This window comes from Cuculus canorus, chromosome 30, assembly GCF_017976375.1.
Source record: "Cuculus canorus isolate bCucCan1 chromosome 30, bCucCan1.pri, whole genome shotgun sequence".
Taxonomy (NCBI): domain Eukaryota; kingdom Metazoa; phylum Chordata; class Aves; order Cuculiformes; family Cuculidae; genus Cuculus; species Cuculus canorus.
In genome coordinates, this window is record NC_071430.1 from 866,163 (window position 1) to 893,820 (window position 27,658).

Consider the following 27,658-nt stretch of genomic DNA (forward strand, 5'->3'; position numbering starts at 1 on the left):
TCAGCACCCCAAAACCCTCTGAGCACCCCAAAACTCCCCTAGGGCACCCTAACATCCCCCCGGCACCCGACCCCCCACTGCACCCCAAAATACCCCCAGAGCACCCCAAACATGCCCTTCACATTGAGGTGGGGGGTCCTGGGGTGGGGGTCCTTTGGGGGGTCCTGGACTGGGGGGGTCTGGGGGGCAGATCTTGGGTGTGGGGGTCGTTTGGGGGGTCCTGGGAGGGGGGGGGGTGTCTGGGGGCGTTTTGGGGCGTCTGGGGGGACGTTGGGGTGTCCTGGGGTTGGGGGTCATTAGGGGGGCTTTGGGGGTGCTATGGGGGGGGTCTGGGGGGATCGTGGGTTGGGGGTCATTTGGGGGGTTTGGGGGTGCTATGGGGGGGTCTGGGGCTGTCCTGGGGTTGGGGGTCATTTGGGGGTGCTATGGGGGGGGTCTGGGGGTGTCCTGGAGTTGGGGGTCATTTGGAGGGTTTGGGGGTGCTATGGGGGGGTCTGGGGGGGGGCTCCTGGGGTTGGGGGTCATTTGTGTGGCTTTTCCGCAGGGACGATGGGGACCCACCTGCTGCCCAACCCGGGGCTGCAGCCGCGGGGGGGGGTCAGTCCCTACAACACTCTCATCGCCGACTCGGTGGGCTTCGCCCCCCCCTCGCCCCCCGCCTTCACCTCCCCAGGTGGGTACGGGGGGGCTGGCACCCCAAAACTGACCCCTGCACCCCGAAACTGACCCATGCTGGGGGCTGGCACCCCAAAACTGCCCCCCTGCGCCCCAAAACTGCCCCATGGTGGCGGCTGGCACCCCAAAACTGACACTCTGCACCCCAAAACTGCCCCATGGTGGAGGCTGGGACCCCAAAACTGACACTCTGCACCCCAAAACTGCCCCATGGTGGAGGCTGGGACCCCAAAACTGCCCCCCTGCACCCCAAAACTGCCCCATGGTGGGGGCTGGGACCCCAAAACTGACCCCCCCTGCACCCCAAAACTGCCCCATGGTGGAGGCTGGGACCCCAAAACTGACCCCCCCCTGCACCCCAAAACTGCCCCATGGTGGGGACTGGGACCCCAAAACTGCCCCCTGCACCCCAAAACTGCGCCATGGTGGGGGCTGGCACCCCAAAACTGCCCCCCTGCACCCCAAAACTGCGCCATGGTGGGGGCTGGCACCCCAAAACTGATCCCCTGCACCCCAAAACTGCCCCATGGTGGGGACTGGGACACCAAAACTGACCCCCCTGCACCCCAAAACTGCCCCATGGTGGAGGCTGGGACCCCAAAACTGACCCCTGCACCCCAAAACTGCCCCATGGTGGAGGCTGGGACCCCAAAACTACCCCCCTGCACCCCAAAACTGCCCCATGGTGGGGACTGGGACCCCAAAAACTGCCCCCCCTGCACCCCAAAACTGCCCCATGGTGGAGGCTGGGACCCCAAAACTGCCCCCCTGCACCCCAAAACTGACCCATAGTGGAGGCTGGGACCCCAAAACTGCCCCCCTGCACCCCAAAACTGCGCCATGGTGGGGGCTGGCACCCCAAAACTGATCCCCTGCACCCCAAAACTGCCCCATGGTGGGGACTGGGACACCAAAACTGACCCCCCTGCACCCCAAAACTGCCCCATGGTGGAGGCTGGGACCCCAAAACTGACCCCTGCACCCCAAAACTGCCCCATGGTGGAGGCTGGGACCCCAAAACTACCCCCCTGCACCCCAAAACTGCCCCATGGTGGGGACTGGGACCCCAAAAACTGCCCCCCCTGCACCCCAAAACTGCCCCATGGTGGAGGCTGGGACCCCAAAACTGATCCCCTGCACCCCAAAACTGCCCCATGGTGGGGACTGGCACCCCAAAACTGCCCCCCCTGCACCCCAAAACTGCCCCATGGTGGAGGCTGGGACCCCAAAACTGATCCCCTGCACCCCAAAACTGCCCCATGGTGGAGGCTGGGACCCCAAAACTGCCAGGGGGCCACCAAGGCCCTCCCCCCTCCGGCCCCGCCCCCTCCGGCCCCGCCCCCGTCCCCAACCCCCCCCCAGCCCCGCCCCCCCCCCCCCCAGTTGTCGCTGTCGCTGCGATGGGACCCGCGGGGCGACTCGGTGAGAGCCCCCCTCTTCCCCCCCCGAAGAACACCTTCCCCCGGAGTCGAGACCCCGCCGGGACACCCCCCCCCCAACCTCCGCCGGGACTCCCCGCGGATAACGGGTCCTCCCGGGGCCGCCCTGTGCCTCAGTTTCCCCATTACCCGCCCCGCCCCCCCCGGCCCCCCCCCCCCACCTCCGTGTCCCCCTCCTGTCCGCCCATTATACCCCCACCCCGCGACCCCCCGGGACCCTCCTGCCCCCCCCTTGCCCCCCCCCAGACCCCTAATTCCTTCCTGCTCCCCCATAGTCCCCTTCTCTCCTCCATTGCCCACCACCCCCGCCCAGACCCCTGGGTCCCCCCCATTGCCCCCCCCCCATTTCCCCCACCACTGCCCCCCCCCCGGACCCTCTGTCCTTCCTGCACCCCCAGACCCCCCCTTACTCCCCATTTTCCCCCCCCATTGCCCCCCCATCCCCCCCCGGATCCCCACTGCCCCCCCCCCATTGTCCCTACGGGGGACCCCCCCTTGCCCCCCATTGTCTCCCCCATCTCCCATTGCCCCCCCCCCGCCCCCTGGGACCCCCCCCCGCCTCCCCTCCCCCCCGTTCCCACGACTCAAAGGGGAAGTTGGGGGGGTCCGGGGGGGCCACTTGGGTTCCTCTTGGGCCACACCCTCACAGTTTTGGGGGCGTCCCCATGGCGGGGGGGGGGGCGGGGGCACAGGACTCTGGGTCCCCCTCTTTTCTGGAGGGGGGGGGGGGGCGGCCACACCCAGTAGTTCCCGCACTCCCAGTGCCCTCGGCTTACTGGGAGGACTGGGATGGGGAGGGAGGGGTGAGTTGGGGGGGGCTCTAAGGGGACGACCCCCCCAATTCTAAGTTGGGGGGTGTCAGTATGCCTGGGGGACCCCCACACACACCCCTTTGTGTCCCCCCTTTTGGGTCAGGGTGGAAGCCGGAGCGGGGGGGGGGTGGGGGGGGTGGGAGGGCACCCATGGGTGCTGGTGAGGTCCCTGCTGGGGGGGGTTGGGGGCACACATACATCCTGCCCCCCAATTTTGGGGGGGCACTGGTACCCAATTTGGGGGGAATTCCCCCCCCCAACAGCCCCTCCCCCAATTTATTTTGGGGTGCTTATTGCTATGGGGGGGGGGCACTAACCCGTGCCTCCCAGTGTCTCCCAGTGCCTCCCAGTTTGGGCTCGGAGGGGGTGGGAGGGAGAGCTCCAGGAGGGGGATCTCACCTCCCACCCCACCCCCAAATTTGCCCCCCCACCCCAATTTGCCACCCCCCCCCCCAATTTAGGGCTCTGCCTGGTGCTGAGCGCTGTGCCCCGGGCGGTCCTGGAGCGTGAGTGGGGGGGGGGGGGGCAAATTGGGGGGTCTGGGAGGGTCTGGGGGTGCTCTAAGGGGTCTGGGGGGTCGGAGGGGCACAAGATTGGGGGGGTTGGGGGGTCTCGGGGGGCAATTGGGGTGTTTGGGGGCAATTGGGGGCTCGAGGGGGGCAATTGGAAGTGTTTGGAGGATCCAGGGGCAAATAAGAGGCTCAGGGGGCAATTGGGGGGTCTGGGGGGGGCTCTAAGGGGTCTGGGGGGTCGGAGGGGTACAAGATTGGGGGGGTTGGGGGGACTCGGGGGGCAATTGGGGTGTTTGGGGGGCAATTGGAAGTGTTTGGAGCATCCAGGGGCAAATAAGAGGCTCAGGGGGCAATTGGGGGGTCTGGGGGGGCTCTAAGGGGTCTGGGGGGGTCAGAGGGGCACAGGATTGGGGGGTAGGGGGGTCTCGGGGGGCAATTGGGGTGTTTGGGGGGCAATTGGGGCTATGGGTTTTTAGGGGGGCTATGGGGTTTAAGGGGGGGCTATGGGATTTGGGGGGGCTATGGGGGTTTTAGGGGGGCTATGGGTTTTTTGGAGGGGCTATGGGGTTTTGGGGGGCTGTGAGTTTTTAGGGGGGCTATGGGGTTTTAGGGGGGCTATGGGTTTTTTGGGGGGGCTGTGGGTTTTCAGTGGGGGCTGTGGGGGATTTTGGGGGGCTATGGGGTTTTAGGGGGGGTGGGTTTTAGGGGGGCTATGGGGTTTCGGGGGGCTATGGGGTTTAAGGGGGGGCTATGGGGGGTTTTGGGGGGGCTATGGGTTTTTAGGAGTGGCTGTGGAGATTTGGGGGGGCTATGGGGGATTTTGGAGGGGCTGTGGATTTTTAGTGGGGGCTATGGGGGTTTTGGGGGGCTATGGAGTTTTAGGGGGGCTGTGGGGGATTTTGGGGATACTGTGTGGTCTTAGTGGGGTCAATGAGGTTTTGGGGGGGGCTGTGGTGGGTTTGGGGGCTCTGGGGGGGCTCTGGGGGGTATCTGGGGGGTTATGGAGGTTGGGGGGGGGCAGTTCGGGTTCAGGGTGTGCCCCCCCCGTGCCCCCCCCAGCCCTGGGGCGGTGCCTCGAGTGCCCCATGTCCGCCTGCCTCAACGCCACCCACTGCTGGTGCCCCCCCGGGTTCCGCGCCCCCCCCGGCAACAGCGCCCCCCCCTGGCCGAGAGAGAGCGCCGCCCTGCAGAGCTGCGACGGTATTGGGGGGGGGGGGCACTGGTGGGGTATGGGGGGGTAGGGGGGGGGGGCAGAAGGGGCGGGGGGCACGGGGAGGGATGGGGGGGCAGGAAGGGTGCGGGGAAGGAGGGATGGGGGGCACGGGGGGTTATGGGGGGGGAAAAAGGGGGGTATGGGGGCGGGGGGGGCAGGAGAGGGGGGTATGGGGTACAGGAGGGATGGGGGGGCTCGGAGGGGTATGAGGGGGCAGGGGGAATGGGGCATGGGGGGGTCATGGGGGGCAGGAGGGGGGTATGGGGGGGCAGGAGGGATGGGGGCATGGGGGGGTCATGGGGGGGCAGGAGGGGGGTATGGAGGGGCAGGAGGGATGGGGGCATGGGGGGGTCATGGGGGGCAGGAGGGGGGTATGGAGGGGCAGAAGGGATGGGGGCATGGGGGGGTCATGGGGGGCAGGAGGGGGGTATGGGGGGAATGGGGGGGCAGGATGGGGGTGCAGGAGGGATGGGAGGTCATGGGGGGGCAGGAGAGATGGGGGGCATGGAGGGGCATGGGGGTATGGGGGGGCAGGAGGGGGGGCGGGGGGGCATGGGGACAAGAGGGGATATGGGGGGACATGGGGGGCACTAGGGGGCACGGGGGGGGCACTGGGACATGGGGGGACAGCGGGGAGGGGGGACATGGGGGGACACACAGCGTTGGGGAGGGGGAGATTGGGGGGCAAATACAGAGGCAATGAGGGGGGGGACATGGGGTCACTGGGGGTCCCCAAGTTGGGGCATGGGGGGGTGGGGGGGGGGGCACTGGGGACATTGGGGGGAGGTCCTTTGGGACATTGGGGGGGCACTGGGGACATTGGGGGGTGGTCCTTGGGGACATTGGGGGGGGCACTGGGGACATTGGGGGGAGGTCCTTTGGGACATTGGGGGGGGCACTGGGGACATTGGGGGGTGGTCCTTGGGGACATTGGGGGGGGGCACTGGGGACATTGGGGGGAGGTCCTTTGGGACATTGGGGGGGGCACTGGGGACATTGGGGGGTGGTCCTTGGGGACATTGGGGGGGGCACTGGGGACATTGGGGGGGGGTCCTTGGGGATTTTGGGGGGGGGCACTGGGGACATTGGGGGGGGTCCTTGGGGACATTGGGGGGGGCACTGGGGACATTGGGGGGGGTCCTTGGGGATTTTGGGGGGGGGCACTGGGGACATTGTGGGGGGGCACTGGGGATACTGAGTGGGGGGAACCCATGGGGGTTCCCAGGCTATGGGTCAGGGTTTGGGGGTGCTGTGTGTGACCCCCCCCCCCCCCCCCCGTGCCCCCCCCAGACATTAACGAGTGCCTGGAGGGCCCCCCCCGCTGCGGCCCCGGGCAGAGCTGCAACAACACCCCTGGGGGGTTCAGCTGCCACTGCAATGTGGGGTACAGGCGCGCCCCCCCCCGGGACCCCCTCCCGGGCACCGGGACCGCCCCCCCCAACGACTGCGTGGGTAAGGGACCCCCAAACCCCTCTCGGGAACCCCAAAACCCCTGTGACACCCCCCCACCCCTCCAAGGACCTCCCCCAGAACCTGATCAGTGGGGAAGGGACCCCCACACCCCCCCCCCCAGGAACCCCCAAACCACTGTGACCCCTCCCAAGGATCCCCCTCAAAGACTGTGTGGGTGAGGGACCCCCAAACCCCTCTCGGGAACCCCAAAACCCCTGTGACACCCCCCACCCCTCCAAGGACCCCCCTATAACCTGATCAGTGGGGAAGGGACCCCCAAACCCCCTCCTGTCACCCCCAAACCCCTGTGACCCCCCTAAAGAGACCCCCCCCAAAGACTGGTTAGTGGGGAAGGGACCCCCAAACTCCCCTTCTGTCACCCCCAAACCCCCCCCAAGAACCCCAAAACCCCTCTGATCCTCCCTCAAGGACCCCCCCATCACCTGATCAGTGGGGAAGGGACCCCCAAACCGCCCCCGGAACCCCCAGACCCCTGTGACACCCCCAAAGACACCCCCCCCAAAGACTGGTTAGTGGGGAAGGAACCCCCAACCCCCCCTCCTGTCACCCCCAAACCCCCCCCAGGGACCCCCAAACCCTTGTGATCCCCCTCCCAAGGACCCCCCCCATCACCTGATCAGTGGGGAAGGGACCCCCAAACCCCTCCCTGGAACCCCCAAACCCCTCTAACCCCCCCCCAAGGACCCCCCCCCATCACCTGATCAGTGGGGAAGGGACCCCCAAACCCCTCCCTGGAACCCCCCAAAACCCCCTGACCCATAATGGGGGGGGGAGGGGGGGCTGTCTCCTGTTGGGGGGGGACAGAACAGATTTTGGGGTCCCCCCTATGGGAAGTGTGTGTGGGGGTGTCCCTTGTATTCCCGGGGGGGGGGGGTATTTTTTTTGGGGAGGGGGGTTGTTTCTTCATGGGGTGTAGGGGTAGATATTGGGGTGGAAGTTGGGGTGTAGGGGGAGATGTTGAGGTGGAAGTTGGGGTGTCCGTCCCCCCCCCATCTGATGGTGCCCCCCCAGATATCGATGAGTGCGCAGAGGGGGGGGCGGAGCTGTGCGGGGGGGGCACCGTCTGCTTCAACACCCCCGGGAGCTACGAGTGCCACTGCCCCCCCGGGCACGTGGGGACCCCCAACGCCTGCGCCCGTGAGTCACCCCAAAACCCTGCACCCCAAAAGTCTCTCACCCTGAACCCACACACCCCAAAACCCCCCTCGCTCTGAACCCCACCCCAAACCCCCCCACCTCAAAACCCCCCCCACGCTGTAAACCCCCCTCCACCCCAATCCCTGCACCCCCCAAAACTTTGCACCCCAAAATCTTGCACCGCACAAGCTTGCACCCCTTAAACACCCTCCCCCCAAAACCTTGCACCCCAAAACCTTGCACCCCATAAACCCCTTCCCCCAATCCCTGCACCCCCCAAATCCCCTACACTCTAAATCCCCTGCACCCCAAAAAACCTGCACCCCAAAAACCCCTCACCCCAAACCCCTGCACCCCAAAACCCCCTCACTCTGACCCCCCCCGTAAACCCCCCACCCCAATTCCTGCACCCCCCAAAGCCTTGCACCCCAAAACCTTGCACCCCATAAACCCCCTCCCCAATCCCTCCACCCCCCCCAAAACCTTGCACCCCAAAACCTTACACCCCATAAACCCCCTCCCCCCAATCCCTGCACCCTCCCAAATCCCCTACACTCTAAATCCCCTGCACCCCAAAAACCACTGCACCCCATAAACCACTGCTCCCCCAATACCCTGCACCCCAATGCCCCCCCAAAACCCATATGGTGTCCCCCCATTTCTCTCCCTCCCAATCACTTTTGGGGTGCCCCCCCATATCTCTCCCCCATCTCTTTTGGGGTGTCCCCTCCATCTCCCCCCCATTTCTTTTGGGGTGCCCCCCATCTCTTTTAGGGTGCCCCCCCATATCTCTCCCCCATCTCTTTTGGGGTGCCCTCCCCCGTTTCCCCCCCATCTCTTTTGGGGTGCCCCCCCCGTTTCCCATACCAGGAGGAAGTGGGGGGGCAGGGGAAGCACCAGCCCCGCCCGTTTCCTGCCTTTGTGGGTTCCCCCCCCCCCCGTTTTTGCACACGCGTGTGCAATGGGGGGGAGCGGGGAAAGGGGGGGCTCACCCCACTCTCTGCCCCCCCCAGCCGTGACGGTGCCCCCCGAGCTCTGTGATGACGAACAGGTGAGGGGGTCCCCAAGTTCTGAGGGGGGTCACCGGGTCCCCAAATTCGAAGGGGGGTCCCTAAGCCTTTGGGGGGGGACATGATATGGGGATCCCCAAGTCCTTGAGGGGGTCCCCAAATTGGGAAGGGGGGGTCGCTAAGTGACACTAAGGGGGGGTCCCCAAATCCAGGGCGGGGGGTGTCCCCAAGTCTTGAGGGGGGGACATGGGGATCCTCAGGTCCTTGAGGGGGGGGGGGTGTCCCCAAATTGAGGAGGGGGGAAACTGGGGGGGGGGAATCAATGTGGATTGGGGGGGACATGGGGTCATTGGGGTCCCCAAGTGGCACTGGGGGGTCCCCAAGTTGGGGGAGGGACACATGGGGTCACTGGGGTCCCCACGTGACACTGGGGGGGGTCCCCAAGTTGGGGGAGGGACACATGGGGTCACTGGGGTCCCCAAATGGCACTGGGGGGGTCCCCAAGTTGCGGGGGTGGACATGGGGTCACTGAGGTCCCCTAGTGACACTGGGGGGGTCCCCAAGTTGGGAGGGGTGGGGGGTCAATGTGGATGAGGGGGGGCACATGGGGTCCCCACGTTACACTGGGGGGGGGTCCCCGAGTCCTGGGGTCCCATGAGGACATGGGGAGGGGTCCTGAGGATTTTGGGGGGCCGGTGTCCCCCCGTGCCCCCCTCAGAGCGGCTGTGAGCTGGCGGAGACCCTGACCCACCTGTACGGGCGGCTGCGGGGGGGCGGTGACCCCCACCTCGTCCTGCAGGTTTGGGGGGGACAGGGGGGGTCTCAGGGAGGCTTTTGGGGGGCCTGGGGAGATTTAGGGGGGTCCCAGCGAGGTTGGCAGGGGAACCTGGGGGGATTTAGGGGGTGTCCCGGGTATTTTTGGGGAGTCCCTGGGGTTTTTTGGAGGGTCCCGGGGGTTTTGGGGGGTCCCACTCGTTTTGGGGGGGGTCCCTGGGGTTTTTGGGGGGATCCCGGGGGTTTGGGGGGGATCTCAGGGTTTTTTTGGGGAGTCCCTGGGGTTTTGGGGGTGTCCCTGGGGTTTTGGGGGGGGGGTCCCGGGTGTTTTGGGGGGGGCCGGGGGTTTTGGGTGGAGTCCGGGTGTTTTTTCGGGGTGTCCTGGGTGTTTTGGGGTGTTCCGGGTGTTTTGGGGGGATCCCGGGTGTTTGGGGGGGGCCTTTTTTTGGGGGGGGCCCGGGTGTTTTGGGGGGTCCCAGGTATTTTGGGGGTGTCCCGGGGGTTTGGGGGGGATCCCAGGGGTTTTGGGGGGGTCCCGCATGTTTTGGGGGGATCCTGGGTGGGTTTTTTTGGGGGGTGGGTTTTTTGGGGGGGGTCCCGGGTGTTTTGGGGGGGTCCCGGGTGTTTTGGGGGTGTCCCTGGGGTTTGGGGGGGGTCCCAGGTGTTTTGGGGGTGTCCCGGGGGTTTTGGGGTGATCCTGGGTGTTTTGGGGGGGTCAGTGCTGGGGTGACCCCCCCCTGCTCTTTGTGGGCCCCCCCCCAGGAGCTGTTGGCCACTCTGGAGGGGGCATTTTGGGGGGCAGCGGCCGCGCCCCCCCCCCAGCGTCACCGCAGGGTCACTGCGCTGCTGACGGTCACTGAGGCGCTGGCGCGGGGGGGGGCGGCGCTGCTGCCCCCCCACAGTGTCACCAACATCACCTTCAACGGATCAGGTACCCCAAAACCCCACCGGGTCACACCCCCTCCCCCTCGAGTGATCCCCCTGTCACCTCTATGTCACCCCCTAAGTCACCCCTATGTCACCCCCCATGTCACTCCCCATGTCACCCCCATGTCACCCCCATGCACCTCCTGTGTCACCCCTAAGTCACCCCCGTGTCACCCCCTAAGTCACCCCCTAAGTCACCCCTAAGTCACTCCCGTGTCACCCCCCATGCTACCCCCATGTCACCCCTATGTCACCCCCTGTGTCACCCCCGGGGTCACCCCTATGTCACCCCCTAAGTCACCCCTAAGTCACCCCCGTGTCACCCCCCATGTCACCCCCTATGTCACCCCTATGTTACCCCTATGTCACCCTATGTAACCCCTAAGTCACCCCTATGTCACCCTATGTCACCCCTAAGTTACCCCCATGTCACCCCTATGTCACCCCCTATGTCACCCCCTGGATCACCCCCTGGGTCACCCCTATGTCACCCCTATGTCACCCCATGTCACCCCCATCACCCCCCATGTCTCCCCCATGTCACCCCCATGTCACCCCCATATGTCACCTCTCTGTCACCCCTATATCACCTCCCCCCATTGTCACCCCCTGTCCCCATTCTGGGGGTGTCCCCATGGGGGGGTGACGTGTCCCCCTGTCCCCATTCTGGGGGTGTCCCCATTCTGGGGGTGTCCCCGCGGAGGGGGTGACGTGTCCCCCTGTCCCCATTCTGGGGGTGTCCCCATTCTGGGGGTGTCCCCGCGGGGGGGTGACGTGTCCCCCTGTCCCCAGTGCTGCTGCTGGCGGTGCAGCCCGTGCCCCCCCCCGGCCCCGTGCGTTTGGGGGGGCCCGCGGTGAACCTCGAAGTCCCTGCGGCCGTGGCGGGGGACAGGGACAGCGGTAAGGGGGGGTCACGGGGGGGGGGACATGGGGCTGGGGGTGTCTTAGGGTCACTGGGGGGGGACATGGAGGCACTGAGTGGGGGACATGGGGGCTGGGAGGGGGGGTCTGACCTATGTCCCCCCTCTATGGGGAAACTGAGGCACGGGTGGGGGCGTCTAACTTATGTCCCCTCTATGGGGAAACTGAGGCACGGGGGGGTGTCTGACTTATGTCCCACCTCTATGGGGAAGCTGAGGCACGGGAGGGTGTCTAACTTATGTCCCCTCTATGGGGAAACTGAGGCACGGGGGAGGTGTCTGACTTATGTCCCCTCTATGGGGAAACTGAGGCACGGGGGGGTGTCTAACTTATGTCCCCGCTATGGGGAAACTGAGGCACGGGGGGGTGTCTGACTTATGTCCCCCCTCTATGGGGAAACTGAGGCACGGGGGGGGCGGGGGGGCTGACCTATGTCCCCTCTAGATGAGATGTCCCATCGTGCCCCCCCTCTCCCCCTCCCCGCCCCCCCCAGGGCTGTCGCTGGTGGCTCTGCTGGAGCTGCGGGCGCTGCCCCGGCTGCTTTTGGGGGCCCCCTCCGTGGATTGGGGGGGTTGGGGGGAGCTCCCCCCGCCATCCCGGCGCGGTTTCCGCCCCTCCTATCGCCTCTTGTCCCCTGTGGCCACCGCCTTTGTCACCCGCCCGCGCCCCCCCGGAACCCCCGAGGTCACCCTCAGCTTCCAGCACCCCCCCCCGGTGAGTGGGGGCACCCCGAAATTGCGTGGGGGGAGGGGGGAACCCCAAAAGGGGAGGGAGGGGGCGTAAAGGGAGAGGGGGAGCCCTAAAGGGGGAGGGGGAAAAATGGGAGAGGGGGACATAAAGGGGTGGGGGACACCAAAGGCGGGGGTACCCCAAAAAGGGAGGGGGGAACCCCAAAAGGGGGGACCCCAAAACGGGAGGGGGAGAGCCCAAAAGGGGAGGGGGAGAGCCCAAAAGCAGAGGGGGGACCCCAAAATGGGAGAGAGGGGCATAAAGGGGGAGGAGGGGGGGACAAAAAAGGGGAGGGGGGGGACCCCAAAAGGGGAAGGGAGGGCAAAAAAGGGGAGGGGGGGACCCAAAAAGGGAGAGGAGGGACCCCAAAATGAAGTTTCCGCTCTATAAGGAAACTGAGGCACAGGGGAGGGGGGGCGGGTCTGACCTGTGTCCTCCCTCTATGGGGAAACTGAGGCACGGGGAGGGATTCTGACCTATATCCTTTCTATAGGGAAACTGAGGCCCGACGGGGGGGGGGTCTGATCTGTGTCCCCCCTCTATGGGGAAACTGAGGCACGGGGGTGTCTGACCTGTTTGTCCTTTCTATGGGGAAACTGAGGCACGAGGGGCGTCTGACCCGTGTCCCCCCTCTATGGGGAAACTGAGGCATGGGGGAGGGGGGTCCTGACCTGTGTCCCCCCTCTATGGGGAAACTGAGGCACGGGTCTGTGTCCCCCCCAAAAAGGACCCCCGGTGGGGGGGGCGGATTCTCTGTGCCTTTTGGCACCCCGAGAAGCGGCTCTGGGCCACGGGGGGGTGTCGGGCAGTGACCCCCCCACCCCCCAACGGCACCGCCTGCGCCTGCAACCACCTCACCAGCTTCGCCGTCCTCCTCGCCTTCTACGAGCTCCAGGTGGCACCCCGAAACCCCCCGGGACCCCCAAATACCCCACGGGACCCCCAAATACCCCCTGAGACCCCCAAATACCCCCCGGGACCCTGAAATACCCCCTGAGACCCCTAAATCCCCCCAGGACCCCCAAATACCCCTCGGGACCCCCAAATCCCCCCCAGGACCCTCAAATACCCCCTGAGACCCCCCAAATCCCCCCCAGGACCCCCAAATTCCCCCCAGGATCCCCCTAAATCTCTCCTGAGACCCTCAAATACCACATGGGACCCCCAAATCCCCCCAGGACCCCCAAATACCCCCTGGGACCCCCAAATCCCCCCTGGGACCTCCAAATACCCACTGGGACCCTCAAATCCCCCCAGGACCCCCAAATACCCCCCAGGACCCCCAAATCCCCCCCAGCACCCCCCTAAATCCCTCCTGAGACTCTCAAATACCCCATGAAACCCCCCCAAATTCCCCCTGGGACCCCCCAAATCCCCCCTGGGACCCTCAAATACCCCTGGTACCCCCCAAATACCCACTGGGACCCCCAAATTCCCCCTGGAACCCCCCAAATCCCTCCTGAGACCCCCAAATACCCTGTGGGACCCCCACATAACCCCTGAGACCCTCAAATACCCCATGAAACCCCCAAATACCCCCCCGAACCCCCAGAACCCCCTAAATCCCTCCCTGGGACCCCCAAATCCTCCCCGGGACCCTCAGAAACCCCCCCAAATCCCCCATGGGACCCCCAAATCCCTCCGGGAACCCCCCCCAAGACCCTCCAAACACCCATGGAACCCCCAAGACCCCCTAGGACCCCCAGAACCCTCCAAGACACCCCCCCCGGGACCCCCAAAAGTCCCCCTAGGACCCCCAAATGATCCCTGGGACCCCTGGAACCCCTCTATGGGGAAACTGAGGCACGAGGGGTCTGACCTGTGTCCCCCTCCTATGGGGTAACTGAGGCACGGGGAGGGTCTGACCTGTGTCCCCCACTATGGGGAAACTGAGGCACGGGGGTGGGGTCTGACCTGTGTCCCCACTCTATGGGGAAACTGAGGCATGGGGGAGGGGTCTGTCCTATGTCCTTTCTATGGGGAAACTGAGGCACGGGGGGGGGAGCCGTGGCTGCACCCACACTTATAGGGAAACTGAGTCCCGGGGGGGGGGCGGTTCTGATGCACAGTGTCGTCCCCCCCAGGATGATTGGGTGCTGGACGTGGTGACACGGGTGGGGTTGGGGTTGTCGGTGGCGGCACTGGCGGCGTCGGTCGCCACCTTCACTCTGTGCCGAGCGCTGAAGGGGCTTCGCACGACGCTGCACCTGCACCTGAGCCTCAGCCTCCTGGTGGCGCACAGCACCTTCCTGGGGGGCATCGACCGCACCGAGAACCCGGTGAGGGGGAAGAAGGGGGCAAAGGGCCGGGGGGGGCACTGGGGGGGCACTGGGGAGGCTGGGAAGGGGGCTTGCACGGAGCTGGCGGAGAAGGGGAGGGCGGGGGGGGCACTTGTGCGAGGGCGTGCGAAGCTCAGGGGGTGCTGAGGGGTGGAGAAAGGGCCGGGGGGGGCACCGGGGGGGCACCAGGGCAGTGGGGAGGGGGCTTGCACGGAGCTGGCGGAGAAGGGGAGGGCAGGGGGGGCACTTGTGCGAGGGTGTGCAAAGCTCACGGGGTGTTGAGGGGGGTGGGAGGGGGCAAAGGGCCGGGGGGGGCACTGGGGGGGCACTGGGGAGGCTGGGGAGGGGGCTTGCACGGAGCTGGCAGAGAAGGGGAGGGCAGGGGGGCCACTTGTGCAAGGGTGTGCGAAGCTCACGGGGTGTTGAGGGGGGTGGGAGGGGGCAAAGGGCCGGGGGGGGCACTGGGGGGGCACTGGGGAGGCTGGGGAGGGGGCTTGCACGGAGCTGGCAGAGAAGGGGAGGGCGGGGGGGCACTTGTGCAAGGGTGTGCGAGAGCCCGTGGTTGCTGAGGGGGGTGGGAGGGGGCAAAGGGCCGGGAGGGGGCACTGGGGGGGCACTGGGGGGCTGGGGAGGGGGCTTGCACGGAGCTGGCGTGAACAGGGAGGGCGGGGGGGGCACTTGTGCGAGGGTGTGCGAAGCTCAGGGGGTGCTGAGGGGGATGGGAGGGCACGAGGGGGGCACTAAGGGGGGCTGGGGAGGGGGCTTGCACGGAGCTGGCGGAGAAGGGGAGGGCGGGGGAGGCACTCGTGCAAGGCCGTGCAAGGCCCGGCTACTCCTTCCTTGTGCACAAGTCAGGGTCGGGGGGGGGGGGGGCGTGTCTCAGCTTCTCCCCCCTCTCCCCCGGAGCTGCTCGTGCACGAGGAAGGCCGGGTTTGCACGGCGTCCTGCCCGTCCCTCGTGCAAGGCCGTCGTGCGAGCGCCGGTGCGCGGCCCTGGTGCAGGTGGCGTGCGCGGTGGTGGCCGCGCTCTTGCACTTTTCCTTCCTGGCCGCCTTTTGCTGGATGGGGCTGGAGGGGCTGCACCTCTACGTGCTCCTCGTGCGAGTGTTCGAGCCCTCGTGGCTGCGCGTGCGACACCTGCTCCTCGTGGGCTACGGAGTTCCCGCCCTCCTGGTCACCATCGCCGCCGCCGCCTTCCCCGCCGGCTATGGCACCGACCGCTAGTGAGTGCACCAGGGGATCGCACGAGGGCTCGGCATGACGGGCTCGCACGAGGACCCCGTGTGAGGCCGTTGCACGAGGATCTTGCACAAGGATTCATGTGAGGGTCTCGCACGAGGACCCCATGTGAGGCCGTTGCACGAGGATTCTGTGTGACGGTCTCGCACGAGGATCTCGTGCGAAGGCCCCGTTGGCAAAGGTCCTCGTGCAAAGTGTCGCTCGTGCAAGAGGGTTTGGGGTTCCTCGTGCAAGAGCCTTCGTGCAAGGGGCTCGTCCTCGTGCGAGAAGCCCCCCCCCCGCAACCAGTGTTCCCAGTTCTCCCCACTTCCCCCTTTGCCAATGCTTCCAGTCCCTCCCAGTGCTCCCAGTCCCCCCCAGTCCCCCTCCCAGTGCTCCCAGTCCCTCCCAGTTCCCACCCCAGTGCTCCCAGTCCCCCCCAGTCCCCCTCCCAGTGTTCCCAGTCCCTCCCAGTCCCCCTCCCAGTGCTCCCAGTCCCCCCCAGTACCCCTCCCAGTGCTCCCAGTCCCCCCCAGTTCCCACCCCAGTGCTCCCAGTCCCCCCCAGTCCCCCTCCCAGTGCCTCCCAGTCCCCCCCAGTTTCCACCCCAGTGCTCCCAGTCCCCCCCAGTACCCCTCCCAGTGCTCCCAGTCCCCCCCAGTTCCCCTCCCAGTGCTCCCAGTCCCTCCCAGTTCCCCTCCCAGTGCTCCCAGTCCCTCCCAGTCCCTCCCAGTTCCCACCCCAGTGCTCCCAGTCCCTCCCAGTTCCCCTCCCAGTGCTCCCAGTCCCTCCCAGTCCCCCTCCCAGTGTTCCCAGTCCCTCCCAGTTCCCACCCCAGTGCTCCCAGTCCCTCCCAGTCCCCCTCCCAGTGTTCCCAGTCCCCCCCAGTCCCCCTCCCAGTGCTCCCAGTCCCCCCCAGTTTCCACCCCAGTGCTCCCAGTCCCCCCCAGTCCCCCTCCCAGTGCTCCCAGTCCCTCCCAGTTCCCACCCCAGTGCTCCCAGTCTCCCCCAGTCTGCCTCCCAGTGCTCCCAGTCCCCCCCAGTCCCCCTCCCAGTGCTCCCAGTTCCTCCCAGTGCTCCCAGTTTGCCCCTCCACAGCTGTTGGCTCTCCCTGGAGAGAGGGTTCCGCTGGAGCTTCCAGGGCCCCGTCTGCCTCATCGTCGCCGTGAGAACCCCCCCAGTGTCCCCCAATGTCCCCCAATGTCCCTCAATGTCCCCCCAATGTCCCCCAATGTCCCCCAATGTCTCTCTGTCCCCCAATGTCCCCCAATGTCCCTCAATGTCCCCCAATGTCCCCCAATGTCCCCCAATGTCTCTCTGTCCCCCAATGTCCCCCAATGTCCCCCAATGTCTCTCTGTCCCCCAATGTCCCCCAATGTCCCCCAATGTCCCCCAATGTCCCTCAATGTCTCTCTGTCCCCCAATGTCCCCCAATGTCCCTCAATGTCCCCCCAATGTCCCCCAATGTCCCCCAATGTCTCTCTGTCCCCCAATGTCCCCCAATGTCCCCCAATGTCTCCAATGTCCCCCAATGTCCCCCAAAGTCCCTCTGTCCCCCCAATGTCCCCCAATGTCCCCCAATGTCTCTCTGTCCCCCAATGTCCCCAATGTCCCCAATGTCCCCCAATGTCCCCCAATGTCTCTCTGTCCCCCAATGTCCCCCAATGTCCCCCAATGTCCCCAATGTCCCCCAATGTCCCCCAATGTCTCTCTGTCCCCCAATGTCCCCCAATGTCCCCCAATGTCCCCAATGTCCCCCAATGTCCCCCAATGTCCCTCAATGTCCCCCCCATGTCCCCCAATGTCCCCCAAAGTCCCTCTGTCCCCCCAATGTCCCCAATGTCCCTCAATGTCCCCCCAATGTCCCCCAATGTCCCCCAAAGTCCCTCTGTCCCCCCAATGTCCCCAATGTCCCTCAATGTCCCCCCAATGTCCCCAATGTCCCTCTGTCCCCCCAATGTCCCCCAATGTCCCCTCAATATCCCCTCAATGTCCCCCAATGTCCCCCAATGCCTGTCCCCCCAATGTCCTCCTGTCCCCCAATGTCCCCTCAATATCCCCTCAATGTCCCCCAATGTCCCCCTATGTCCCCCAAAGTCCCTCTGTCCCCCAATGTCCCCTCAATATCCCCTCAATGTCCCCCAATGTCCCCCTATGTCCCCCAAAGTCCCTCTGTCCCCCAATGTCCCCTCAATATCCCCTCAATGTCCCCAATGTCCCCCTATGTCCCCCAAAGTCCCTCTGTTCCCCAATGTCCCCTCAATATCCCCTCAATGTCCCCAATGTCCCCCTATGTCCCCCAAAGTCCCTCTGTTCCCCAATGTCCCCAATGTCCCTCAATGTCCCCCAATGTCCCCCTATGTCTTCCTGTCCCCTCAATGTCCCTCTGTCCCCCCAATGTCCCTCTGTCCCCCCAATGTCCCCCAATGTCCCCCTCAGGTCAACGCTGTCATTCTCGTTGTCACCGTCTGGAAGTTGGTGCAGAAATACCACGATGTCAACCCCGATCTGGGACACCTGCGGAGAATGAGGTGGGGACAGACGGACAGGGGGACAGGGGGACAGGGGGACATTGGGGGGACAGAGGGACAGAGGGACAGAGGGGACAGAGGGACAGAGGGACAAAGGGACAGAGGGGACAGGGGGACATTGGGGGGACAGAGGGACAGAGGGGACAGACAGACAGAGGGACATTAGGGGGACAGAGGGGACAGACAGAGAGACGGACAGAGGGACAGAGGGACAGAGGGACACAGAGGGGCAGAGGGACTGAGGGACAGAGGGACATTGTGGGGACAGAGGGACAGACAGAGAGACGGACAGAGGGGACAGAGGGACAGACGGACAAAGGGACAGACAGACAGAGGGACAGAGGGGACAGAAGGACAGAGGGACAGAGGGACAAAGGGACAGACAGACAGAGGGACAGAGGGACATTGGGGGGACAGAGGGACAGAAGGGACAGACGGACAGAGGGACATTGGGGGGACAGAGGGGACAGACAGACAGAGGGACATTGGGGGGACAGAGGGGACAGAGGGACAGAGGGACAGAGGGGACAGACGGACAGAGGGACATTGGGGGGACAGAGGGGACAGAGGGACAGAGGGGACAGATGGACAGAGGGACATTGGGGGGACAGAGGGACAGAGGGGACAGACGGACAGAGGGACATTGGGGGAACAGAGGGACAGAGGGGACAGAGGGACAGAGGGAAAGAGGGGACAGAGGGACATTGGGGGGACAGAGGGACAGAGGGACAGAAGGACAGAGGGACAGAGGGGACAGACGGACAGAGGGACATTGGGGGAACAGAGGGACAGAGGGACAGAGGGACAGAGAAAGAGGGACAGAGGGACACAGAGGGGCAGAGGGACTGAGGGGCAGAGGGACAGAGGGGACAGAGGGACAAAGGGACAGACAGACAGAGGGACAGAGGGACATTGGGGGGACAGAGGGGACAGAGGAACAGAGGGACATTGGGGGGACAGAGGGGACAGAGGGACAGAAGGACAGAGGGGACAGACGGACAGAGGGAAAGAGGGACAGAGGGACACAGAGGGGCAGAGGGGACAGAGGGACATTGGGGGGACAGAGGGGACAGAGCGAGAGAGGGACAGAGGGGGACACGGGGGGAACATAGGGGACATGGGGGGACACGTGAGTCCCTCGTGCAAGGTGTGGGGTTTTGGGGGGTCTCTCCCCTCGTGCAAGGCCCTCGTGCAAGGTGTGGGTTTTGGGGGGTCTCTCCCCCCTCATTCAAGGTGTGGGGGTTTTTTGGGGGGGTCTCTCCCCTCGTGCAAGGTGTGGATTTTGGGGGTCTCTCTCCCCTCGTGCAAGGTGTGGGTTTTGGGGGGTCTCTCCCCTCATTCAAGGTGTGGCTTTTTTTTGGGGGGTCTCTCCCCTCGTGCGAGGCCCTCGTGCGAGGCCCTCGTGCGAGGCGTGTCTCCCGCAGGGTGCTGGCGGCCACGGCGGGGGGGCAGCTCTTCCTGCTGGGCTCGGGTTGGGCGCTGGGCTTGGGGTTGGGGTTGGGGCTGCCCCCCCCCCTCCCCTCGGGGCCCCCCCCAAATCCCGGACCCCCAAACCTGGGCGCGCCCCCCCCCCCTCCTGCTCTTCCTCTTCTGCGCCATCAACGCCGCACAGGGGCTCTTCATCTTCCTCTGCCACTGCCTGGCGCACCCCCAGGTCAGAGCGCACCCCAAAAACATGGAACCCCAACAGCCTCCCGAACCCCCCCAACCTGCACCCCAAACCCTCCTGAACCCCCTGAACCCCAACAGCCTCCCGAACCCCCCAACCTGCACCCCAAACCCTCCTGAACCCCCTGAACCCCAACAGCCTCCTGAACCCCCCCAACCTGCACCCCAAACCCTCCTGAACCCCCTGAACCCCAACAGCCTCCTGAACCCCCCCAATCTGCACGCCAAACCCTCCTGAACCCCCTGAACCCCAACAGCCTCCCGAACCCCCCCAACCTGCACCCCAAACCCTCCTGAACCCCCTGAACCCCAACAGCCTCCCGAACCCCCCAACCTGCACCCCAAACCCTCCTGAACCCCCTGAACCCCAACAGCCTCCCGAACCCCCCAACCTGCACCCCAAACCCTCCTGAACCCCCCCAACCTGCACCCCAAACCCTCCTGAACCCCAACAGCCTCCCGAACCCCCCCAACCTGCACCCCAAACCCTCCTGAACCCCCTGAACCCCAACAGCCTCCCAAACCCCCCCAACCTGCACCCCAAACCCTCCTGAACCCCCCAAACCTGCACCCCAAACCCTCCTGAACCCCAACAGCCTCCTGAACCCCCCCAACCTGCACCCCAAACCCTCCTGAACCCCCCAAACCTGCACCCCAAACCCTCCTGAACCCCAACAGCCTCCTGAACCCCCCCAACCTACACCCCAAACCCTCCTGAACCCCCCAAACCTGCACCCCAAACCCTCCTGAACCCCAACAGCCTCCCGAACCCCCCCAACCTGCACGCCAAACCCTCCTGAACCCCCCAAACCTTCACCCCAAACCCTCCTGAACCCCCTCAGCCTCCCGAACCCCCCAACCTGCACCCCAAACCCTCCTGAACCCCCACAGCCTCCCGAACCCCACAACCTTCACCCCAAACCCTCCTGAACCCCCTGAACCCCAACAGCCTCCCAAACCCCCCAAACCTGCACCCCAAACCCTCCTGAACCCCAACAGCCTCCCAAACCCCCCAAACCCTGCACCCCAAACCCTCCTGAACCCCCAAACCCTTTGCACCCCAAACCCTCCTGAATCCCCAAACACCCCCAAACCCCAAAACCCTTCACCCCAAACCCCCCGAACCCCAAACCCTTTGTACCCCAAACCCCACAAACCCTTTGCACCCCAAACCATCCTGAACCCCCAAACCCCCCTTCACCCCATACTCTTTGCACCCCAAACCCCCCTGAACCCCCAAACCCCCCCTGAATCCCCAAACCCTGCATTTCCCCCCCCTCCTCTCGTGCGAGGCGGATCCTCGTGCGAGGCCCTCGTGCAAGGCCCCCCCCTTCCTCGTGCCCAGGTGCGTGAGGTGTACCGCTCGTGCCTCTGCCCTCGTGCAAAGCGCTACTCCGAGTTCACCAGTAACACCAGTAACACCAGTAACACGCGGGTGAGCCCCTCCCCATCCCCAATCCCCTAACTGGGGGGACCCCCCACCCAAATTTGGGGAGGGGGAGGAATGAAAATGGGGGTGTCCTGAGCCCCCCCCCCCCGACCCTCGTGCTCTGCCCGCAGCTCTCCCGCCAACAGGTCTACACGTAGTCGTGCAAAACCTTGCACAAGGATTTTGGGGGGGGGGGGGCAGCACCCCCAGAGTGCCCCCCCCCGCCCTCCTGCTTTCACTTGTTGCACTATTAAAGATGTTTTCACACGAGCAGCGTGCACGGCGGCGCACGAGGGGCGTGTAAGAAGGGGTGGGTGTTGCACGAGGATTGTGCACAAGAGGCCAAACACCAGGTTTGGGGTTGGTTTTTTTCCTCTCAAAAATAGATTATTCTAGAAATTCCAACACCCCCCCCCGCCGGGTGTCCTCGTGCGAGATCCTCGTGCAAGGCGCTTACACAAGGCTATGGTACAAGTTCCTCGTGCGAGGCTGCCAGACGAGGCTCCTTGTGCGAGGCGCTCGTGCAAGGAGAGGTGGGGGGGACACAGTTCCTCGTGCGAGATGCTCCGGGCTCTGTCACGAGGCTCCTCGTGCACAAATCCTCGTGCGAGGCAAGTTGGAGGGGGGACGAGATGCTCCGGGGCTGTCGCACGGCTGTGGTGTGAGAGTGTTGTGCAAAGCTCCTCGTGCAAAGTGCCTCGCCTGAGGCTCCTCGTGAGAAGCTCCTCAGGCAAAGGCTCTTGTGCAAGGATCCTCGTGCAAAGGCTCTTCTTGTGAGGCCGCTCCAACCTGTGTCGCACGGCTGTGCTGCGAAGTCCTGGCGTGCGAAGCCCCTCGTGCGAAGCCTCTCGTGCGAGGCAAGGGGGGGGTGATTCTCTCCCCCATATGAGATCCTCCAGTTCGTATCGCACGGTTGTGAAGTCCTCGTGGGAAGCTCCTTGTGCAAAGCTCCTCGTGCAAGGCTCCACATCCGAAAGCCCTCGTGTGAGGCTCCTTGTGCGAAGATCCTTGCGCAAGGCTCCTCGTGCGAAGCCCTTCGTGCGAGGCAAAGGGGGGGGTGATGCACTCCCCCATATGAAACACTTTTGTTTGTGTCGGTTGTGGTGCGAAGCCCCTCGTGGGAGGCTCCTCGTGCAAAGATCCTTGTGCGAGGCTCCTTGTGTGAAGATCCTTGTGCAAGGCTCCTCATGCAAAGCCCCTTGTGTGAGGCTCCTTGTGTGAAGCCCCTCATGAGAGGCTCCTCATGCAAAGATCCTCGTGCAAGGCTCCGCGTGCAAAGATTCTCGTGCAAGGCCCCTTGTGCGAAGCTCCTCATGCAAGGCTCCTCGTGCGAGGCAAAGGAGGGGGAGGTGGTGATGCGCTCCCCCCCACGAGACGCTTCCATTTGTATTGCACGGCTGCGGTGTGAAGTCCTTGTGCACAGCCCCTCGTGCAAAGATCCTCGTGTGAAGATCCTTGTGCAAGGCTCCTCGAGCGAAGCTCCTCGTGTGAGGCTCCTCGTGCGAAGATTCTCGTGCAAGGCCCCTTGTGCGAAGCCCCTCGTGCAAGGCTCCTCGTGCGAGGCAAAGGAGGGGGAGGTGGTGATGCACTTCCCCCCCCACGAGACACTCCCGTTTGTATTGCACGGCTGCGGTGTGAAGTCCTCGTGCGACGATCCTTGAGCGAAGCTCCTCGTGTGAGGCTCCTTGTGCAGTGATTCTCATGCAAAGCCCCTCGTGTGAAGTTCCTCATGCAAAGCCCCTCGTGCAAAGCCCCTCGTGCGAGGCAAAGGAGGGGGAGGTGGTGATGCGCTTCCCCCCCCCCACGAGACGCTCCCGTTTCTATTGCACGGCTGCGGTGTGAAGTCCTCGTGCGACGATCCTCATGCAAAGCCCCTCATGTGAAGTTCCTCGTGCAAAGCCCCTCGTGCGAGGCTCCTCGTGCGAGGCAAAGGAGGGGGAGGTGGTGATGCGCTTCCCCCCCCCCACGAGACGCTCCCGTTTCTATTGCACGGCTGCGGTGTGAAGTCCTCGTGCGACGATCCTCATGCAAAGCCCCTCATGTGAAGTTCCTCGTGCAAAGCCCCTCGTGCGAGGCTCCTCGTGCGAGGCAAAGGAGGGGGAGGTGGTGATGCGCTTCCCCCCCCCCCACGAGACGCTCCCGTTTGTATTACGCGGCTGCGGTGCGAAGCTCCTCGTGCGCAGCTCCTCGTGCGCAGCCCCTCGTGCGAAGGCCCTCGTGCAAAGGCCCCTCGTGCGCGGCTGCCGGTGCTCAGATGAGGCGCTCCTCGGGGGGGAGGGCGGGGGGGGCCGGGGGGGGGTGCGCGGGCGCCCGCCTGCTCCTCGCGGCTGGGCCGATACGAGCCCTGCGAGCGCCGCTGCTCGCGCAGGCGCAGCACCAACAGCAGCACCAGCGCCGCCACCCCCAGCGCCCCCAGAGCCCCCAACGCCACCCCCACCTGCGCCCCCACCTGCGGGGAGTGGGGGGACACACTCGGTCAGGGGGGGGACAGGGACCCCCCAGAACCCCCCCGAGCCCAGAGGGGACCCCCAGAGCCCAGAGGAGACCCTCAGAGCCCCCCAAGCCCAGAGGGACCCCCAGAGCTCCCCAAGCCCATAGGGGACCCCTTAGAGCCCAGAGGAGACCCTCAGAGCCCACAGGGACCCCCAGAGCCCCCCAAGCCCATAGGGGACCCCCAGAGCCCAAAGGGAACCCCAGAGCCCCCCAAGCCCATAGGGGACCCCTTAGAGCCCAGAGGAGACCCCCAGAGCCCCCCAAGCCCATAGGGGACCCCCAGAGCCCACGGGGACCCCCAGAGCCCCCCAAGCCCATAGGGGACCCCTTAGAGTCCAGAGGGACTCCCAGAGCCCCCCAAGCCCATAGGGGACCCCCAGAGCCCAGAGGGGACCCCAGAGCCCCCCAAGCCCATAGGGGACCCCTTAGAGCCCAGAGGGGACCCCTTAGAGCCCAGAGGGGACCCTCAGAGCCCCCCAAGCCCATAGGGGACCCCTTAGAGCCCAGAGGGACCTCCAGAGCTCAGAGGGTAACCCCAGAGCCCCCCAAGCCCAGAGGGGACCCCTTAGAGCCCAGAGGGAACCCCAGAGCCCCCCAAGCCCAGAGGGGACCCCCAGAGCCCCCCAAGCCCATAGGGGACCCCTTAGAGCCCAGAGGGACTCCCAGAGCACCCCAAGCCCATAGGGGACCCCCAGAGCCCCTCAAGTCCATAGGGGACCCCCAGAGCCCAGAGGGACCCCCAGAGTCCCCCAAGCCCATAGGGGACCCCTTAGAGCCCAGAGGGAACCCCAGAGCTCCCCAAGCCCATAGGGGACCCCTTAGAGCCCAGAGGAGACCCCCAGAGCCCAGAGGGAACCCCAGAGCCCCCCAAGCCCATAGGGGACCCCTTAGAGCCCAGAGGGATCTCCAGAGCCCCCCAAGCCCATAGGGGACCCCCAGAGCCCAGAGGGAACCCCAAGGGAACCCCAGAGCCCCCCGAGCCCATAGGGGACCCCCAGAGCCCAGAGGGACCCCCAGAGCCCCCTGAGCCCATAGGGGACCCCCAGAGCCCAGAGGGTAACCCCAGAGCCCCCCAAGCCCAGAGGGGACCCCTTAGAGCCCAGAGGGGACCCCAGAGCCCCCCAAGCCCAGAGGGGACCCCCAGAGCCCCCCAAGCCCATAGGGGACCCCTTAGAGCCCAGAGGGACTCCCAGAGCACCCCAAGCCCATAGGGGACCCCCAGAGCCCCTCAAGCCCATAGGGAACCCCCTGAGCCCCCCCCCAACCTTGAGTGGACCCCAAAAGACACCCCCCCCCAATGGGCTGGGAGACCTCAAAACCTCTCAGGAACTCCCCCCAAACCCCCTCAGGGGACCCCCAATGCCCCCCCTCATCCCCCCTCCCCCCAAACACCCCTAGGACCCCTCCCCCCAAAATCTGGGGGGGGACCCCCCCAAAACTCACAGAGAGGCCACCACCCCCCTGGGGGGTTGTGCTGTTACTGGTGCTGTTACTGGTCACACTGGGAAAGGCTGGGAGGGAAATGGGGGGGTCACAGGGGGAAACCCAGCAGCCAGGGGGGTCCCAGCCCCCCCAAATTGAGGACCCAGGCTTGGGGGGGGATCCCAGCACCCCCCAAATTGAGAACCCAGGCATGGGGGGGGGATCCCAGTGCCCCCAAATTGAGAACCCAGGCATGGGGGGGGGGATCCCAGCCCCCCCAAATTGAGGACCTGGGGGAGGATGGAATCCCAGACCCCCCCAAACTGGGGACCCAAAAGTTCCAGGGGACCCCAACCCCCCTAAATGAGGGGACCCAGGTTGGGGGGGGGGGAACCCCACCTTGCTAAATTGGGGACCCAGGTGGGGGGGACCCAGGTGGGGGGGACCCCAGCCCCTCCAAATTGGGGACCCAAAGATTATAGGGGAACTCAGCCCCCCCAGATGATGGGACCCAAAGGTTATGGGGGACCCCAGACCCCTCAAATTGGGGACTCAGGTTGGGGGGCGGGGGGGGGGCATCCCAGCTCCCCCAAATTGGGGACCCAAATTTTTGGGCAGGGAACCGACCCCCTCCCAGTGTCTGGCCCCCCCCCCATTTCTCCCCCCCGAGGGTCCCAGGCATTGAGGGGACCCCAATCCGCTCCCCCCCCCCCCAAAAAAAAGGGGGACCCCCCCCGTACGTACTCTGGGCCAGAGCCAGGCAGGGCAGCGCCAGCACCAGTGCGTGTTGGGGGGCTCCTGCCATGGCGGGGGGGCGGGAAGGGATCCTGCGGCTGTGGAGGCATCGTCAGGGCCCCCCCAAAATCCTCCGCGGAGCCCCCAGACCCATTCGACCCCCCCAAATCCCTCTGGGAGCCCCCAGACGCCACCCAACCCCCTGAATCCTCCAGACCCCCCCCCAAATCCCTCTGGATGACCCCAGACCCCCCTAATTTCCCTGGGATCCCCCAAACACCCCTCTTACCCCCCCCCCCAAACTCCCCTAAATCCCCATGGGACCCCCCCAAACTTAACTGGGATGCCCTCAAATACCCCCATATCCACCTGTTACCCCTCCAATCTCCCCTAAATCCCCCTGTTAACCCCCCAAAACCCCACCGGGACCCCCCCAAACTCCCCTGGGATCCACACACCACCACCCCCCCCGGGACACCCCTAAACACACACGAGACACCCCCCCCCAGTCATCCCCAAACCCCCCAAACATTCTGGGATCCCCTCAAATGCCCCCACATTCCCCTGTTACGCCCCCAAACTCCCCTAAATCCCCCTGAGACCCCCCCAAACTCCCCTAAATCCCCCTGGGACCCTCCAAACTCCCCTGGGACCCCCCCCAAACTCCCCTAAAGCCCCCTGGGACCCTCCAAACTCCCCTGGGACCCCCCCAAACTCCCCTCAAGCCCCCTGGGACCCTCCAAACTCCCCTGGGACCCCCCCAAACTCCCCTAAATCCCTCTTGGACCCTCCAAACTCCCCTGGGACCCCCCAAAACTCCCCTAAATCCCCTTGGGACCCCCAAACTCCCCTACAGCCCCCCTCAAACTCCCCTGGGACCCCCATCAAACCCCCTAAATCTGCCTGGGACCCCTCCCAAACTCCCCTAAATCCCTCTGTTACCCCCCCAAACTCCCCTACGACCCCCTAAACTCCCACGGGACCCCCCTCGCCCAAACTCCCCAAAATCCCCATGACCCCCCAAAACTCCCCTACGACCCCCCAAACTCCCACGGGACCCCCCCAAACTCTCCGATATACCCTTATTATGCCCCTAAACTCCCCTAAGCACCCCCTAGACCCCCCCAAACTCCCGTGGGACCCCCCCAAACTGCCCTAGAACCCCCCCAAAGCCCCTCTCGGGACCCCCCAACCTGCCCTGCCCCCCCAGTTCCCCCCGCCCTGCCCCACCCCCACCCCCGTGGGGCCCTCCAGGAGGGACTCGGGAGCCCGGGCGGGGGTCAGGGTCCAAGGGGGGGTTGGGAAAGGGGGGGCTCCACCCCCCCATGGCCGCGGGGTTCCCCTGGGGGGGGTCAATAAGGCGGGGGGGGGGGGCACTCACCGCCCCGCTCCGCTCCGCTCCGGCCGCTCCCGTCCTGCCCCGCCCCGACTCACGTGACCCCGCCCGACCACGCCCCCAGCCCGCACCTGAGGGCGAGGCCACGCCCACACCTGGCGGGTGGTGCGGAGGGGGCGGTGTTTGGGCTGAGAGAGGCTGGCGCGGAGGCGTGGTTTGGGCTCACAGCGGGCGTGGTTTAGACGGAGGGGGCGTGGTTCGGGCTGAGGGCGCGGTGCCGTGGGCGGAGAGGGCGTGGTTTGGACGGAAGGAGGCGTGGGTTAGACGAGGGGGCGTGGCTTGTATCGTATTGTTTTATTGGTGGGCGTGGTTTGAGCGGAGTGGGCGTGGCGAGCACCTGCCGTGGTCACGCCCACTCGCGCACCTGCTGCGCCCCCGCCCCTCGCGCATGTGCAGTGCGGCTCCCTCCTCCCCCATTAAAAAGGGGACCCAGGCGCGCCCCCCCTCCCCCCCCCCTTGACCCCCCCCCCCCCAAAGCACAGGAGCCTGAGGGCCTGTGTCCATTTTGGGGGGGGGGGTCGTTTTGGGGTCCCCTTTTGGGGGGCGGGTGTGTCCTTTTGGGGGGGGGGTGCTTGGATGCCTTTTGGGGGGGAAGAAATTCCTTTTGGGGGGGGTCTGGCTGCCTGAGTCCATCTGGGGGGGTCCCTTAGAGGGGGTGCCCCCCGTTGCCGCATTGGGGAGGGTGACTGGGGGGGGGCGGGGTCCCTGCAGCATCCAATCAGAGGTACTGCCCCCCCCCCCCCCCCCCGCCTTCCCCCAGTATCGCGATGTCTCTGTCGCGACAGCGCCCCCGCCTCCCCGCGCCCCCCCAGGGCCTGGCCAAGGCGTGAAGGAGGCGGGTGAGGGGCGAGGGGGGGGGGCTTTTT

The 27,658-nt window shown here is 65.8% G+C and overlaps 1 protein-coding gene across 1 annotated transcript; it reads left to right on the top strand.

Annotated features, from left to right (window-relative positions):
- The first annotated feature begins 549 nt into the window (after positions 1-549).
- On the top strand, positions 550-22,407 carry LOC128849521 (adhesion G protein-coupled receptor E5-like). The gene is made up of 17 exons (XM_054051740.1): positions 550-673; positions 2,059-2,097; positions 3,388-3,432; positions 4,498-4,638; positions 7,136-7,261; positions 8,275-8,328; positions 8,952-9,070; positions 9,808-9,976; positions 10,765-10,872; positions 11,387-11,607; positions 12,350-12,517; positions 13,707-13,901; positions 14,903-15,123; positions 16,217-16,283; positions 17,558-17,649; positions 19,074-19,303; positions 22,067-22,407. Exons 1-17 carry the CDS (start codon positions 550-552, stop codon positions 22,405-22,407), a joined length of 2,460 nt encoding a protein of 819 aa, XP_053907715.1.
- The last annotated feature ends 5,251 nt before the right edge of the window (positions 22,408-27,658 follow it).